The following is a 14,767-nucleotide window of genomic DNA, read 5'->3' on the forward strand; positions in this document are numbered from 1 at the left end:
TTAGTATACAGTACTCCCCACATCACTTCTCTTCTTCTCTTTCTGCTCATATCTTTAACCTCCAAAGGAAAGCTTAGCCTACAGTTCTCATCTCTGCCTCACATCACCGGCTGGAAAGGGAAGTGTGTTGTGGTTTCCTGAGGAAAGGTTTAGATGTAAGATGTTACAAACTTGGCTGGAGGTGAAAGGGTTTCTCCTAGGCTGCCCTGGCTTGTTCGGGGTACGGCACAATGACACTCACAGTTGGGGGCCAAGCCATGCCTCCTAACCAAGGGTCTCTCACAGGGGACACTTGTCACTCTGTGAATTCACTATTAAGCTGCTGGAATGCCTGGCCAGGTCAGCCACTGCTCACAGCTCCTTTCATGGTCTCTGGCCAGACCTGCCAAGGTTGGTCTTGTGTAGTGAGTCAGATGGGCAGACCCTAGAGCTTAGAGCTGGGAAGGCCCAGCCCTAGGCTCTCACTTCCTCGGTGTGTGGCTTGGGGACACCTGGGACTTACCCAAAGCTGCACACCCATCCAGGGCAGGACAGGGCTTCTAACATGCTGCATTTTGGTTTCAAGCTCAGAGCTCTTTCCCATTCTCAGACTGTGGGGAGCAGGGAGCAAACTGACAGAGATTTCATATTTCCAAGTGGGGAAACTGAAGCAAAAACAGATGAACGTTTTTAGCTGTGGTCATTCTGTGAGCTGAGGACATGGTACCCAGTGTCCCCAACTTGAGCTACAGCTGTTCCAGGGCTGTTGGTGACTCTGGAATCCTGGTGAGAACTCTACCTGCCTATCTCCTCCTTGTTCCCTGAGGTGGCTCTTGGGTGGCTTCCTTAGATTTCAAAAGGGCAGGGTGAAAACACAGCATCGTGAGGAAAGTGTGCAGGGAACTTCTAGGGGTCTTTGCACGTCAGCCCACCTGGAGTGTACACGTCTTTTAGAAAAGAATACGGGCTGCTTCCAGTACAGTAGGAAAGGTGCAGGTGAGACTTATGCAGGAACTTCCTGACTTTGGAGAATTTAAGCGTTGTAAAGAGGTCTCCAAGATCCTTCTGCGGGCTCTTACTAGAAGTTAAGCATTCCCACTGTTGGCGCAAACCCTAACCAGCGTGTGAAGGAACACTTGAGTTTGCCGGGGACTGGATTACAAGCATCTCACGTCTTCTTCAGCCCATCTCTGCAGGTGAGTTGGGCAAGGCTGACCATTTTGCAGGCCAGGGAGCTGAGCCTTCGAGACATTAGCAGGACTTCTGATCGTGGAGGGCACATGTTCCCCCTACAGCCCACTTTCTGGAGCAGACTCTTGGGGCAGACAGTGCCTGGAGGCAGGGGAGTGGAGGGGACGGCCCTCAGAGGCCCCCTCAGCCCTCAGCCTCCTGCCATGGACGTGGTGATGAGAGCGGTCCCCGTCTTCACTTCTATTCTTCTGAACTGCTATAGCCATGAGAGAATGTGGAGTCTTGTCCCAGGACTCGGGTCTGTCTCCTTCTGGGCCTTGTTCTGCTCAAAGTACGAGGCGTGCAGTTCCCCAGCGGGGCCTGACCTGGGGAAGTGGCGAAACCACGTGGCTGGGGCCCTGGCAGGGAGCCGAGCTCATTGCTGGGGCCTCGGGCCAGCCTGCTGCAGCCAGGAACTTGAGCCCGTGGAGGAAGGTCCTGCTGCTGGCTGGGCTGGGAGCGTACACCATGCACAAGCAGGCGTGGCCAGACAGAGGGCAGTAGGCAGGGTGGAAGTGAGGCCACATGTCCAGCTTGATGGCTGCCTCTGAGAACCACAGGGCAAAGCATCAGGGGCCCTGGGGCGAGTGTCGGAAATGGGATATGTGCTGAGTAGCAGAGGGATGAGGCAAGCTAGTGGGGTGACGCAGCCTTGGTTATGTTCTGGGCTTCAGTCTACCCACTGGGGCAATGAGGTGCTGAATGTCAGGAACTGCTAGGGTCTTTCTGTCTCAGACCACTTGTGACTGTTCCAATCAAAGATTTGTTCCAGCACTTTTAAAGCTCCTATCTTCCCCCCCCCCCAACTGTTGTGCACTTAATTACAAATCCTAGATTCCTAGAGGACATCCGTTTGACTCCTCTGAAGGAAGGGAGAGTGAAGGTAGAGATAGGGGCTCGGTTCTGAGACCACCAAGCCTGCACAAGCAGGACGAGTACTCAGCGTCAGTCATGCCATTCCCTCTTGTACATTAGCACAGGGTTCTCATGAGCCCTTTGAGAGACCCCAGGCTTGCTGTAGTCCATCCTGTGTATTCCGTGTCCAGTCATAGCTAGGAGAACAGGCGCTGGAGTCAGACTGCCTGGGTTCAGATCCCAGCCCAGCTATTCCTTAGCTGTGTGACTTTGGACAAGTTCTCTAACCTCTCTGGACCTCAGCCTCCTCCTCTCTAAAATGGGGCCAATAATAGGACTTATCTCACTGAGCTGTTAGAGCTCCATGCTACTGTCATTGTGATCATCTCACTGTCATCACCCACTGGCTATCCCCAGGCCGCCTTTTGTCTGCAGAAGTGCCTCCCTTGCGGATCTGACCATTCCGGTGGTCTCTGCCTTGCTTGTACGTCAGAGTGGTGCTCTCACTTTGCTGCTGCCACCATGTGCCGGCAACGGCTCCCCCTGTGTGACGTCTCAGCTCACCCTCAGTACTCCCCATTGCACAGCAGAGAAAACTGAGGCTCAGAGAGGCTGGTATGGGGTTGCTTCGGTTTCAAAGCCTCACTGGGGCAGCTGGCCTGACAGCTAGGACTTAGAGAAGTCCTTGAATGAGCTTGGAGTGGCCTCTAAATGCAGACCCATGGGTTTGAGACCTGCCTGGTGGCTGCCGCGTGTGGATATATTGGGCATGGCAGCCAGGACCAGAGCCTGGGGAATGCTGTCAAGGTCTCCCTCTTGCCCCGGGCTGGGTGGCATTCATGCACCAAGGGGATAGGATAGGCTCCTATCTCCCAGACCTTGTCTAGGTGTTGGGCCAAGCTGAGGGGTTCTTAGAGTTCACCCTGCCCCCCCTGCCCCTCAGCCTGAGCAAGACAGACAGTGAGGGTCTGTCCAAGGTCACACAGCCAACCTGGAGGCAAGCCAGGGTGTCTCCAGAGGCTGGATCGGAAACCAGAGCACGGACTTCCCAAGTCCTGCCCCTTGTGGGCCATGTAGAGTCACCCAGGTGCCCAGCTGGACAGCATTCCCTTGCCCCTGAGTAACTGTCCTCCTCTCCTGCCAGGCCCCCAACCCCAACCTCCAAAAGCAGAGGCAGGAACTCAATGCCTTCAGAAGGCTCCCCTGGCCATAGCTCCCCTGGCTGCTGTCTCCTGCCCCAGAAGGTGAGAGGGATCTACCTTACAGCATGACACAATGGGCTAGATTGGGATGAGGTTGGAATTTGCCAGGCGAGACCTAAGGATGTGGGGAGAGGAATCTTAGGTAGGGTCAGATGTACCCCCCACACAAAGACTTGATCTGGCAGTGGGCCTGTGTACGTGCATGGGCGTGTACACACACACACACACACACACACACACCTCTGCCACTCTCTGAAACCAGTTGGGCACACATTCTATCAGCTTCTGCATTCCAGGATTTGCCCATGTGCAGCGCATGTGAACATGGCAGAGTCCATAGAGGTGGGACCTAGGCTCAGCTCTGCCTTGGATTTGCTCCTTGGCCTTGGCCAAGAGACATTTCCTCTCTAAGATTCAATTTCCCTATCTGTTAAATGGGACCAATAACATTCCCCTCAAGGGTGGATATCAAAGGCAAGTGAAGTTTTGCATGGAAAGTGACGGGCCTCATCCAAATCTCTTTAATATGTCCTCATTTCCTCCTTTGGGTGTCTGAATGAAGCCCCACCTCCTAGAGGGTCAATGTCAACCCCTGCCCTTCTGATCCAACAGGGCTTCCTGACAGGGGGATTTGAGGGGAGTAGGATTGGTGGGCAGGGTAAGACAAAGGCCTTGGACCCATACACCTTTCACGGTCGCATCTCAACCAGTACAGACTTCGCAATTGGTTTGGGTTTTGATTTTAGGTTTAATCTACTGGATTTCCTCCAGTAGACTGAGAAACCAGAAACAAATTACCCTCCATGAAGAATCGTTACTGTTTGAACAGCTCAGGCATCCACTTGGTCAGAAAAATATGTGCTTTGTTTTTTATTACATTTCCCCGAAAAAACAAAAACAAAACGCAATGATTTGAATTCAAGGAGAGGGGAGAACAGCTTTCCCTGAATTCCAAGCTTGAAGGCTTTTTGTTCCTTTTGATGCAGAATGGATTTGTCCCCCTGCAATGCCAGAGGCATCCCCACCGCTGATGTTTTTTCAGCTGCCAGTCGCCCCAAAGACTATGGAGTGGCGTCAGGGACAGGGTGAGAGGCCAGACCTGCCTGGGGCGAGCATCCTGGTCTCTCTCTGAGCTGTAGAAACTCACCTGTGGCGACAAAGCTGCTGTTCACCAGTGGTGTAACCTTGTATGACCTTGACACTTACCTTTCAGATTCTCACTTTCTTTATCTGTAAAATAGAGACCATGATTCCGCAGGGTGGCCTTTGAAGAGCATGTCACCATCATAGAAGCTCTGAGCTGGAAAATGTCCCACGGTCTTCCCTTCTTTGACCAGTAGGGAAACAGACCCCATGGGTATAACTCTCAGCAAGTTGGAGCTGGTCTAGGCCTAGACCCAGCTCTTGACCCCCCACTCCATCAGGACCAGGCCTCACATGGGGAGATTGGCATTTCCATGCTGGGGAGCTGGGTACCAATTTCTTTTCAGAGACTCTGAGGAGATAAGAAGAGGGCTCACTGGCCGTGGGCCTCTCCACAGCAGCCAGTCCTTGAAAAATTCTTTAGGTGGGGCGTTTGTTGAGGGCACGGGGTGTCCCAGGATCCCACTGCCTGCCCATATCCCACAGCCAAGGACTAAGACTGCATGGACTAGTCCTGTGTCATTCTCCTCCAATGGGGGAGGGGATCTGGATCAAAGCCACCCACTGGTGTAAGCATTAATAGGTATTTGTTCTCTCTTGTGCCCTCAGGGGTTTCCTGGAGACTTTGGGGAAAGAGGCCCACCAGGACTGGATGGAAACCCTGTAAGTATTTCAAGTCTTTGGGAACAGGAAAAAGTTTCAGAACAAACACACAGCAGGCTTTAGGAGCCCAAGCTTTGGGATCAGACAGACAGAGTCAAATCCCAGCCCTGCCACCTACTAGCTGGATACTCTTGGATGAATAGTATGTCTTCTCTGAACTGCAGGCTCCTACCTATTGTGGATACCCTGTGGTCCCCCCTCCTCAGGACACAGGAGAGCCCCTCGGCCCTGAGCCCTTGGTCCCAAAGTCCCAGGCTGTACCCCATTCCCAAGAATTTAGAAAGGGTCATGGGTCACTCCCTACTGGGGAAGCCAGGGCTACTGCCATCTTACAAAATGCCAGAAATATTTATGGGACTGCAGTGGCCTGGGGAAGCCGATGGTTTGCAGGCCCTTTAAGGAGAGAAGAGCCGAGTTCTAAAGAAATCTCTAGCACAGTCATGTTTATAGATTTTGTAAATAATCGTAGGCCTATCGAGGAGCCAGGTCAGCCTGCCCTGGGGAGCTGAGCCCGCCTTTCCCTTCCTGTCCCAGTCTTGAGCTTGGCGGGAAAGGAAACCTGGGGGTGCAGACTATGTCCAGAGCTCCTTGGGACAACTGCCATGTTCCCCCATATCTCCTTGGGGCTTCCCTCCTGAGCAGCTGTGCCAGCTGTGCTTCCTGCAGAGGTAGCTGCTGGATCTGTAATGAGCACTTGATTATGTGCTCATTTCAATTCTATAGATGCTCCCTGAGCCTGACCCATCTGAAGCTGACTCCTGGGCTCCCTTGCAGGCTGAAGTTCTCAGAGCCAGGTGGACCTGGGTTTGAATCCTGCTGCACCACTTGCCAGGCGTGGCATTTGGACAAACCAGTTCACCTCTCTGAATCTCAGTGTTCTTCTCTGTAAATCAGGGGGATTATTATATTATTAGAGTCTAATAATTATTAGATTATTATTATAGTCCTCAGAGGACTATAGTGAGAATGAAATGAGAGAGGGCTGGCAAGGGGTTCGGCCCATGACAAGTGTTCAGTGGATGTAGTGGTCACAAATAGTAGGTAATAACGGGGCACAGTTCCTACTCCCCAGGAGCTTCCATGGCAAAACTGAGGTTTGAGAGGTTACGGGATTTGTCTAAGGTCAAATGTAAACAAACAACACAGTGGTGAAGGCCCCAAGCTTGCCTGAGAGTCGGATGTGGCGGTGTGTGGCAGTGGACAAGTTTGTCTTTCCTCAGCTCTAAAAGTGGACCTTCAATTGTTTGCACCAGAAAAGACAAGTAGAGGTGTTTGGATCAAGTTCAAAATGCAAAAGCATGAGTAAAAATAGGGGACTCTAGAAACGGTGATGATCAATGAGAATTGCCAATATCCCCCAGGGCCATGGGAGGTGGAAACCTGTGAGCCTTCTTTCAGTGGTGGGGGCAATTTTCTAAGGCCCCCCCCCTTGCCTCCTGGCTGAGAGAGGGTGGGAGGCTGGCCGAGTGGCTCTCAGCTTGGAGCCTTCACCACTGTGTTATTTGTTTACATTTGACCTTAGACAAATCCCGTAACCTCTCAAACCTCAGTTTTGCCATCTGTAAAGTGGGGGTGAAATGAGATCTGGGTCAAGCATCCTGCACATCTTTATTACTGTGTCAGGAGTCTGCCCATTCTTTCACACTCACCATTGGAAGATACCGGATTTGGAAATCCAACCTCCCCATTTTGCAGATGTGGAAAGCTGATGGCAGAGGAGGCAAGGGTCTCGTCCAAACTTCAGGCCATACTCAAGAGTGTCACAGGTCAAAAACAAGGAATGGTCAACTTGAAGGATTCCATCAGGCACCCGCGAGGAGGGTGGTGTGGAGGGACTGGCTCCAGAGGGAGACAGGGCAACTAACCACCTTGGTCTCTCTCCATTGCAGGGGGAACTGGGCCTGCCAGGGCCCCCAGGAGTTCCCGGCCTCATTGTAAGTACACAGATATTTGGGGAGGGAGAGGGCCAGGAGGCAGGGTATGGGGAGCAGGCTAAGTCCTGCTGGAAAGCTCCCTCTCTTACCAAACCCCAGGAGGAGCTGGGGAACCAGTACAGACCAGTCTGAGCAGGGGGCTGAGGGAGGAAAGCCATTCTGTGTGACCTCAGGTGCATTGTCTACTGTCTCTGAGCCCTTCATGAGTTAAATGGGGTTGGGGGCTTGGCGCATGAGACTGCCAGTGTCCTTTCACACCTGCTGCCTGTTCATTGCTCTGTGAGGAGGTGTAGGCAGGTGATAGCATGCCCATTGAATAAGTGAGGAGCTTCAGGTCCAGAGGAAGGAAGTGACTGGCAGAGGAGCTGAGGCTCCGGGCCACATTGGGCCGTCTTCTCCATCCTTTTCTTCAGAGCATTGGCTTTGGAGCCAGACCACCCGAGTTCAAGTCCCAGTTCTACCGCATCCTGGCTGTGTGACCTGGGACAAGTTACTGATTCTCTCTGAGCCTAGTTAGTCATCTGTAAAATGGGGATGATAAAATCCTCTTGGGTGGTCGTGAGGATTACTTGAGGCATCACACGTACAGTTCTTGACACAGGGTCTAACACTCAGTAAGTGTGCAATTTAATGGGGAAGTATTGTTATATTAATTACTGTTTTTTACCTACTGATGTGCCCGGGGTGGAGAGAGGTCTGTACACAGGGAGGTGAGAGGCAGTCTGACCTCTGACTCCATCCAGGTTGGGGTAGGCCTCGTGGCGTGGTTCTATTAGCTCAAACTAGGGTTCCCTGTTGGGCCTTCAGAGGGTGGGCCTTGACCTTGGGTCCAGCCCCAAAAGCCATTGAAAGGCCCGCGCCTGGGAAATGACTCTAGAAGCTTCTCTAGGGTCTGATGCCCCCTCTGCTCTGTCCCTCTGGCTCATTCCTCATGGGGTTTGAGTCTGGGGGGCCGTGGAGGGACACGAGCAGACGGTTCTGACAAATGGACTACCAGCTTCAGCCAGTCCAGCAACTGTGCTGAGAAATTCTGTTTAGAGGGAGGCTGGAGAAGGCCCTGGGTGGGAGGGGGGACAGCCGCATTGTTCTGGGGAGGCCAGTTATGGGAAGAGGGCCCAGAGGCCCTCAGTGGCGATGTGCTGCTCAGGTGGGTGAAAGCAGAGCCTGAGCAGGTGGAGATAGAGGGTCGGATCAACCTGTGTCTGAACCCTGGTCTCCCCTCCTTCTGGCCATGTGGTCTTCAGTTATGGCCTTACTTTCTTGTACCTCAGGGACCCCCTCTGTAAGAGGGAATCATTGTGCCCACTCCTGTTAGGACCACAGATTCACACAGTCCAGTCCAGTTTCATGGCGAAGGGCAGTTCCTGGAACCAGATCGCCTGGGTTCAAATCCTAGCTCTCCCACTCATTTAATTGCAATTCTGAGCAGATTTCTTCACCTCTTTGTACCTCGATTTCATTTGTAAAAGAGGGATACTATTAGTACCTAACTTGGAGGAGTGTGGTTGAGAATTTAAAGAAACTATTACATGTGAAGTGCCTAGTACACAGTAAGCACTCAAGAACTACTAGTTATAGTAATAATAGTTGTTGTCGATGGTGATTTTACACACATACATAAGATATTGCGTGCCTGGTAGCAACTGTCTAGATGGCTGCATTGAGAAAGATTTTCAAGTCACACTGGAATTTAGTTAGCGAGGATGCTAACTAAATTAGTGATGCCTGCCTTGGCTTGGGATGTGGACATGTCAACACATGAGTCATCACATTTGTCATCCCTGATGTCCTTTGCTGACTGAGCACCTTGTTTGGTACAGGGCACTGACCTAGGTGCTTTGGAAAAAAGAAATCCGTGCACTGTGAGTTAGAGAACCTGACTTCCAGGGGACTTCCCAAGTCTTCTAGTCTAATCTTCTTTAAGCTCAGCAAGGGTCCTTTCTGGAGCATCGTGGTCATGTGGTCGCGGAACTCCAATGCGAATACCCTGGTGCTCATTGCTCCCTCCTCTGGGAGCCCAGTGCATTCTCACAGAGCTCTCATTCTGCACACTTTCCTTTGTATGGAGCCCACCGCCCTGCCCTAGGAGCGGCTGTTTCAGATGTAAAGATGGTCATTATCTGTTCTTCCCAAGGCTGCTCACTCCGGCTATATGATCCCGATCCCTAAAGCTTTTCTGAAGGGATGTTTACATATCCTGGCTGTCATCCTTGGCACATGTTTCTATTTGTCATTGTCCTGGCATCCACTAAGCTGGCTCCTGAGAGGGGCAAGAATATTGCTTGGCCGAATACACACAGATTCTGGAGACTGCTATCCCAGCCCTGGGCCCTCCTGACTCTTTATAGAGCACGTGCCTACCTGTGCTCCCCTTTCTCTTCACAGTGAGCCTTGCCAGATAAAATACAAGACGCCCAGTGACATTTGAATTTCAGATGCAATATTTAGAACACATTTATACTAAAATATCATTCATTGTTTATCTGACATTCAAATTTAACTGGGCAGTCTATATTTTTATTTGCTCATTCTGGTAACCCTATCCACAGTATTTCTTAGGAGAATCCCATTTGGCAAATGGGAAAACTGAGGCCCTTGGTCAAGGTCACACACAAGGCAGGAGAGGATGGAGACACGTTAGGAGGCCAGGTCTCCCAACTCCTAATCCAGGCCAATCCTCTTCCTGCTCCCCTACGAGGGGCTCTTAGCCAGGATTGAGCCCTAGGCATCGCAGCACTTCTTAGATGCTGTGCCCCCTCGTGATAGCCTTTTCCAAAAAGCTGATGAGTTCCTTCTCATGCCTCCCTCTTGCCCTGTGTCTCTCACCCTTTGCTGCCAAGGTGACATTACCTTTCTCCTTTTGCCTCATGGGTCACAGGGCTGGACCTGAACCCACCAAGTCACTGCCGTGCCCCAAGCCAGAGTCCTCTCCAACCCACGGCACCCATTCTCACCCTGGGGTTTGGGGAACAGCAGCTTCTATGCCTGGGGCAAAAGTCTCCTCCCCAAAGAGTGGGAGACAAAAGGAATTTTCTAACCAGGAGTTAAAGGGGGGAGATGGACTGAATCACCTTCGGTTTTCCAGAGGATGTGGCTTTTTAGCTGAGCAAATGGGAATTCCATATATTGATAATCATTTCAGTGGAGATTCAGATTTACTCAATGCCTTCTGTCAAGTCAGCTGAAGCAATTTGCATGCAGACTGAAGCCCGGAACTTCCCAGGTCCCCGGGGTCTTTGCAGCCCAGCCGGGAGGAAGGGCGTGAGAGGACAGACTAACATTTACAGAGCGTCTGTCTGCTCTGTGTGTGCTTGACATACATTAGGCTGTGGGAGTCTCGAGATACTTGAGGCAGGAGGCGGGCTGCGGCAGGCTGGTCACCAAGATGGGGGGGCTGGGGCCCGAGGTCACCAGCTAGGGACTTGCAACCCAGGCCTGTGTGGCCTCCTGCAGCCTCTGAGGCGAGACTGCCGTGAAACAGCCCCCTTTGAGTAATTGAAACCCTTTGGCTGGCCCTCAAGAAAAGTGTGCCTCATTCCAGAATCTGCTCAACAAAGAAGATTTCTGTCTTTTTAATTTTGAGTGGCACAGAGGGAATTTTGGCTCCTCCATTTACTAAGACCCAAAGAATATGTGATCTTGCCAACACCCAGCAAATAGGGTATAGTGCACCATATTCTGTCACTAAGTGATCATCTGGCTTTGTTTCCTTGTCTGTAAAGCAAGGTCAGGCACCCCACTAACTGATATCTATCAAACCCTTAAGTGCAGGACCCTGTGCTAAGTACTTTATTATCACAGCAAACCTCTGAAGGTAGGGAGTGGGATTACCGTTGTACACTTAAGGAAACCTAGGCTCAGAGAGGCTGGAGCACCTGTCTGAGGTCACACAGCCAATAAGCTAGACCTGGGCCTGTGTGCACAGCTCATGCTCTTCACCATTACAACACATGGCCAGCTCCGTACCACGTCTGTGCTGAATGGAGACAGCAGATGCGTGAGAATGTGGACTGGTAGTGCCAAGGGCTGTCCTGTGTGAGAGATGGTGCTTAATAAGACCACACAGGAGCCAGGACTGGCCATAGCCCCCAGGTCCCCATCCCCAAGCTGGGGACCCTCAGCAGAGTTTCTGAAAAGAGGCTTGTTGCCAGTTCCAAGGAACATTGCAGCAAGATTTTTCCCTAGAGGTTTTGTAAATGTGAGTCTGCAGGTTTCTTTTTCACCCTTTTATCAGGCCACTTCAGTGGCTTCTCTGTGGCATGGGGCACACGGTGGCCACATAGGCACATACATAAATGGTCATCAGCGTGGAAAGGGCTAGGAGTGAAAGCCAGTCAAGCTCTGAGACCTGACAGCAGGGGCCTAACCTGGCCTATGGAGTCAGGGAAATGAAGCTGATGTTGTGGGCGGAAGGACGAGTAGGTGTTAACGTGAACACCGGGCAGAACACTCTGGGTATAGGAAACGGTAGCTGAGAATGTCACAGTTTAAGAGAGACAGCAGGGCAGGAAGGTGAGACATTTGAGGGAGGGAGGTGCTGCCAACACCTCTGCTATGAAGGGTGGGCAGCGGAAGCACCTCAGGTTTTCTTTCAGGGGTCCCTGGCAAGTCCCACGGCATTCATTGGAGGAGCAGAGCTCATGTCTATTTCTGCATCTAAAGGCTGTCCTGAGGCCCTGTACTTATGAGTGATAGCAAAGCAGAAAGCCATCCTTGGGTCATTTATTGGAGTAAACAGAGGCAATCCAGGGCCAGTGAACATGGGCCGTAGGGTCAGACAGACAGACCTGGGTTCTGATCCTGCCACTGTCCCCTACCCTTTACTTAGTCTTGGGCAAGTTGCTTCACCTCTTTCTAAGCCTCGATTTTCTCATCTGTAAAATGGAGTGGGACTAAGAATGGTGCTGGCTTCATAGGGGTTTCTATGAGCAGTTGGTGAGTGCCCAAGCTGCCCAGACCACTCCTGGCACAGCAGAAGCTCTTGCTAACAAGGATCGGATGAAACTTCGAGGTATCAAGCGTGGTGTCTGGCACACAGTAGGAGCTCCGTAAGTGGTTGCAGATGTGGTTGGTTGTGTTCTTGGTGGGAGCCAGGGAGAGGAGGGCAAAGTGGAGAGCGGTGTCTGGGAGCGTAGGCAAAAGTGGAAACAGGATCCAAATTAAGGGCATTGCTCATTATTCTTTCCTGTGGGGGCACAACATTCTGTATGTCGCTTGGCCAGGATGCCCACGAGGGTGTCTAGCATGGAGCAGACGGGTGCTCTTTGGGAAGTATGGGGGGTGGGGAAAGGCCTGGAGTTTTGTCTATTCTTCCCCCAAATGTGTTGATAGCCCAGCGTGGGAGGCTTGCCAGCATGGGGAAGAGCTGCCCTAAGCGAACACCACCTTCTCCCGGTGTCCCCTGCAGCCAGAGTCCCTGATTCCTTGTCCCTTGGGGTTGGATGCCCATACTTGTCCCTGCCCCCAATCCCACACCGATCTCTGGAGAGGCCTGCAGAGGTGACGAGGGTGTGCCGGGGTGTGGAGCTGCTGCAGCTCCCCGTGGCCCCACACAGGCATTCGTCAGGTCTGCATTGAATTCTGTCCCCACACAACAAGCTGCTTTAGCCTGGAGCAGGAAAGAAGGAGCCTGTGTTCCTGGAACTGCTGCTGGTTCTCTGCCCGCACCGGGCCCCAGTTGGAGCCAGTGTGCCAGCAGAGCCTGCTCTGTTTATTTATGCACCACGGGGAACTTGGGGTGGGCCACCCCTCACTCCCTTCATCTAGGAAAAGAGGGAGAGAGAAGTCACCCAAGTGGCCTGCTGAAGTGCAGCTCTCTGAAGGGCTGGCTTGTCCTCTGACTCCGGCCTCTCCCTGACCAGGGATCCCAGCTTCTTCACTCCTTTCACTCCCTTTTCTCCCAACATCACTTCAGTATTGCCTAGAAGCTCTGGAGATGGAATGCCTGGTATGAATTCCAGCTCTGCCCGGCTCTGAATTATTCAAGCCCTAACTGCTCCAGGCCTCAGTTTCCTCATCTGTAAAATGGGGATGGTAGTAGGACGGATCTTTAAGGACTGGTGTGAGGAATAATTGAGTTGAGCCATGTCAGACGCTTAGCACAGAACATAAGCAACCAGTGTCGTTTGTATTACTATTAGCACCTGTTAAGCTGAGACCTCACTTTCTCAATGAGGAGATAACCTGATGAGAATTGAAAGCATATTTTCTTCTCAAAGTCTCCACTAGAAGGTTTAGTTTGATCCAATGATACAAAGATCCTGAGGTCCAGAGAGGGAAAGTGTTTTGCCCAAGATCACACAGCCAATTCATGGCACGGCCACGGCCAGACCCCAGCGTCTGCCTCAGCTGGCTGAAGTCATTCCAAGGTGGGTTGGGAGATGAGAATTGGCATTGCCTCAGCCAAGCCATGCCCCATCTTTGAACACTGCACCTTCCTTCTGTCTCTCTCCTTGGGGCATTCCACTGCACAGGCCCCTTGGCCCTTTTGCAGGAGGCAGGCAGGAATGTGATTTTTCATTCTCTGCTCGCCCTCCCTCCGAGACGTCTCCAGGCAGCTCTGACAAGAACCCGTTCTCGAGCTTGGCTACCTGGGGAGCTCTTTGTTCCTCCAATGCTTCAGAGCACTGTCCCGGGGCCTCCATGGAGCCTGATGCAGGGACGTGGGAAACTGAGGCCCAGAGAGGTCAAACACATTGATTGACTCACACAGCAGCCAGACACTTGATCCATCACAGAATGGAAATGGGAAGAAAGAATATTTTCAGGGGCTCCCTTCCTCGGGGCGTGGGCTTAATATTATGGCTGCGGCTGCAGGCAGGAGTGATAGGGGTGGACAGGAAGTGAGGAGATTTGAGAGAAAGAGGGTGGGCTTGTTCGGAGAAAATCCAGTCACTTCACTCCAGAAACCATGGTTTCTCACCTCAGCTCTACCGACACTTCGAGCCAGATAATTCTTTGTTGTGGGAGGCTGGCCTTCCCACTGTACAATATTTATTAGCACCCCTGACCTCTGGCCACTAGATGCCAGTAACACCTCCTCAGTTGTGACAACCCAAAATGCTTCCAGACAGTTCCAAGTACTTTACACATGTAAGTCCATAACGCTTCAAAACCACTCCAGGAAGTACATAGGACTATTAACCCCCGTTTGTTAGATGAGGAAACTGAGGCATGGAGGGATTCGCACCTCCCCTCCCCCCCAAAAAAAAATCACACAATAAGTGAGCGGCACAGGAGAGATGAAACCAGGTGGTCTGGCTTTGACCTACACGGCTTCCCAGCTCTCCGGGTTCTAGGAACTTTGCTGTTTTCACCTGGGACAGACTGAGCTGATTTAAAAGTAGGTCTTCAACCTGCAGTCCAGCATCTTACCGTTTGACTGGGTCTGTCTCCAACTCTGGGGTGTCTGTGATTAACAGCCCCCTCTTTCCTTGCTGCCCTCCCCAGGAGATGGCTGAGCTTCTGGGCAGCAGAAAGTGCCTCCCCCTCACTAAGCTAGAGGAATCAGAGCCCCTGTGTATGCTTATTTAACCCTTCTAGCAGCTTGCCCAGGGAGAAGGATCAATCGCCCTATTTTAATAGATATTTACAGATACTGAGGTCCAAAGAAGTCAAGTGAAAAGCCCTGAGTCCCTTAGCCAGTATGGGATGTAAAGAATCTAATGTGGGATAGAAAGATCTAATGTCTAATGTGAGATGGAAAGAAGTGGTGGGGGAGGGGCAGCAATCAAGACATGACCTTGGGAAAAGACTGATGTC

At 51.8% G+C, this 14,767-nt stretch overlaps 1 protein-coding gene across 3 annotated transcripts in view; it reads left to right on the forward strand.

The window, feature by feature from the left end:
- The window catches only part of COL27A1 (collagen type XXVII alpha 1 chain), a 134,679-nt gene that overhangs the window by 51,586 nt on the left and 68,326 nt on the right, over positions 1-14,767 (forward strand). For all 3 annotated transcript variants that reach the window (XM_081067127.1, XM_081067126.1, XM_081067128.1), the window contains exons 13-14: positions 5,019-5,072; positions 6,962-7,006. In XM_081067127.1, the coding sequence (XP_080923253.1) occupies positions 5,019-5,072; positions 6,962-7,006 (99 nt within the window). The remainder of the gene's footprint in view (positions 1-5,018; positions 5,073-6,961; positions 7,007-14,767) is intronic.

The sequence above is a fragment of the Rhinolophus hipposideros genome (assembly GCF_964194185.1).
Source record: "Rhinolophus hipposideros genome assembly, chromosome: 11".
NCBI lineage: Eukaryota > Metazoa > Chordata > Mammalia > Chiroptera > Rhinolophidae > Rhinolophus > Rhinolophus hipposideros.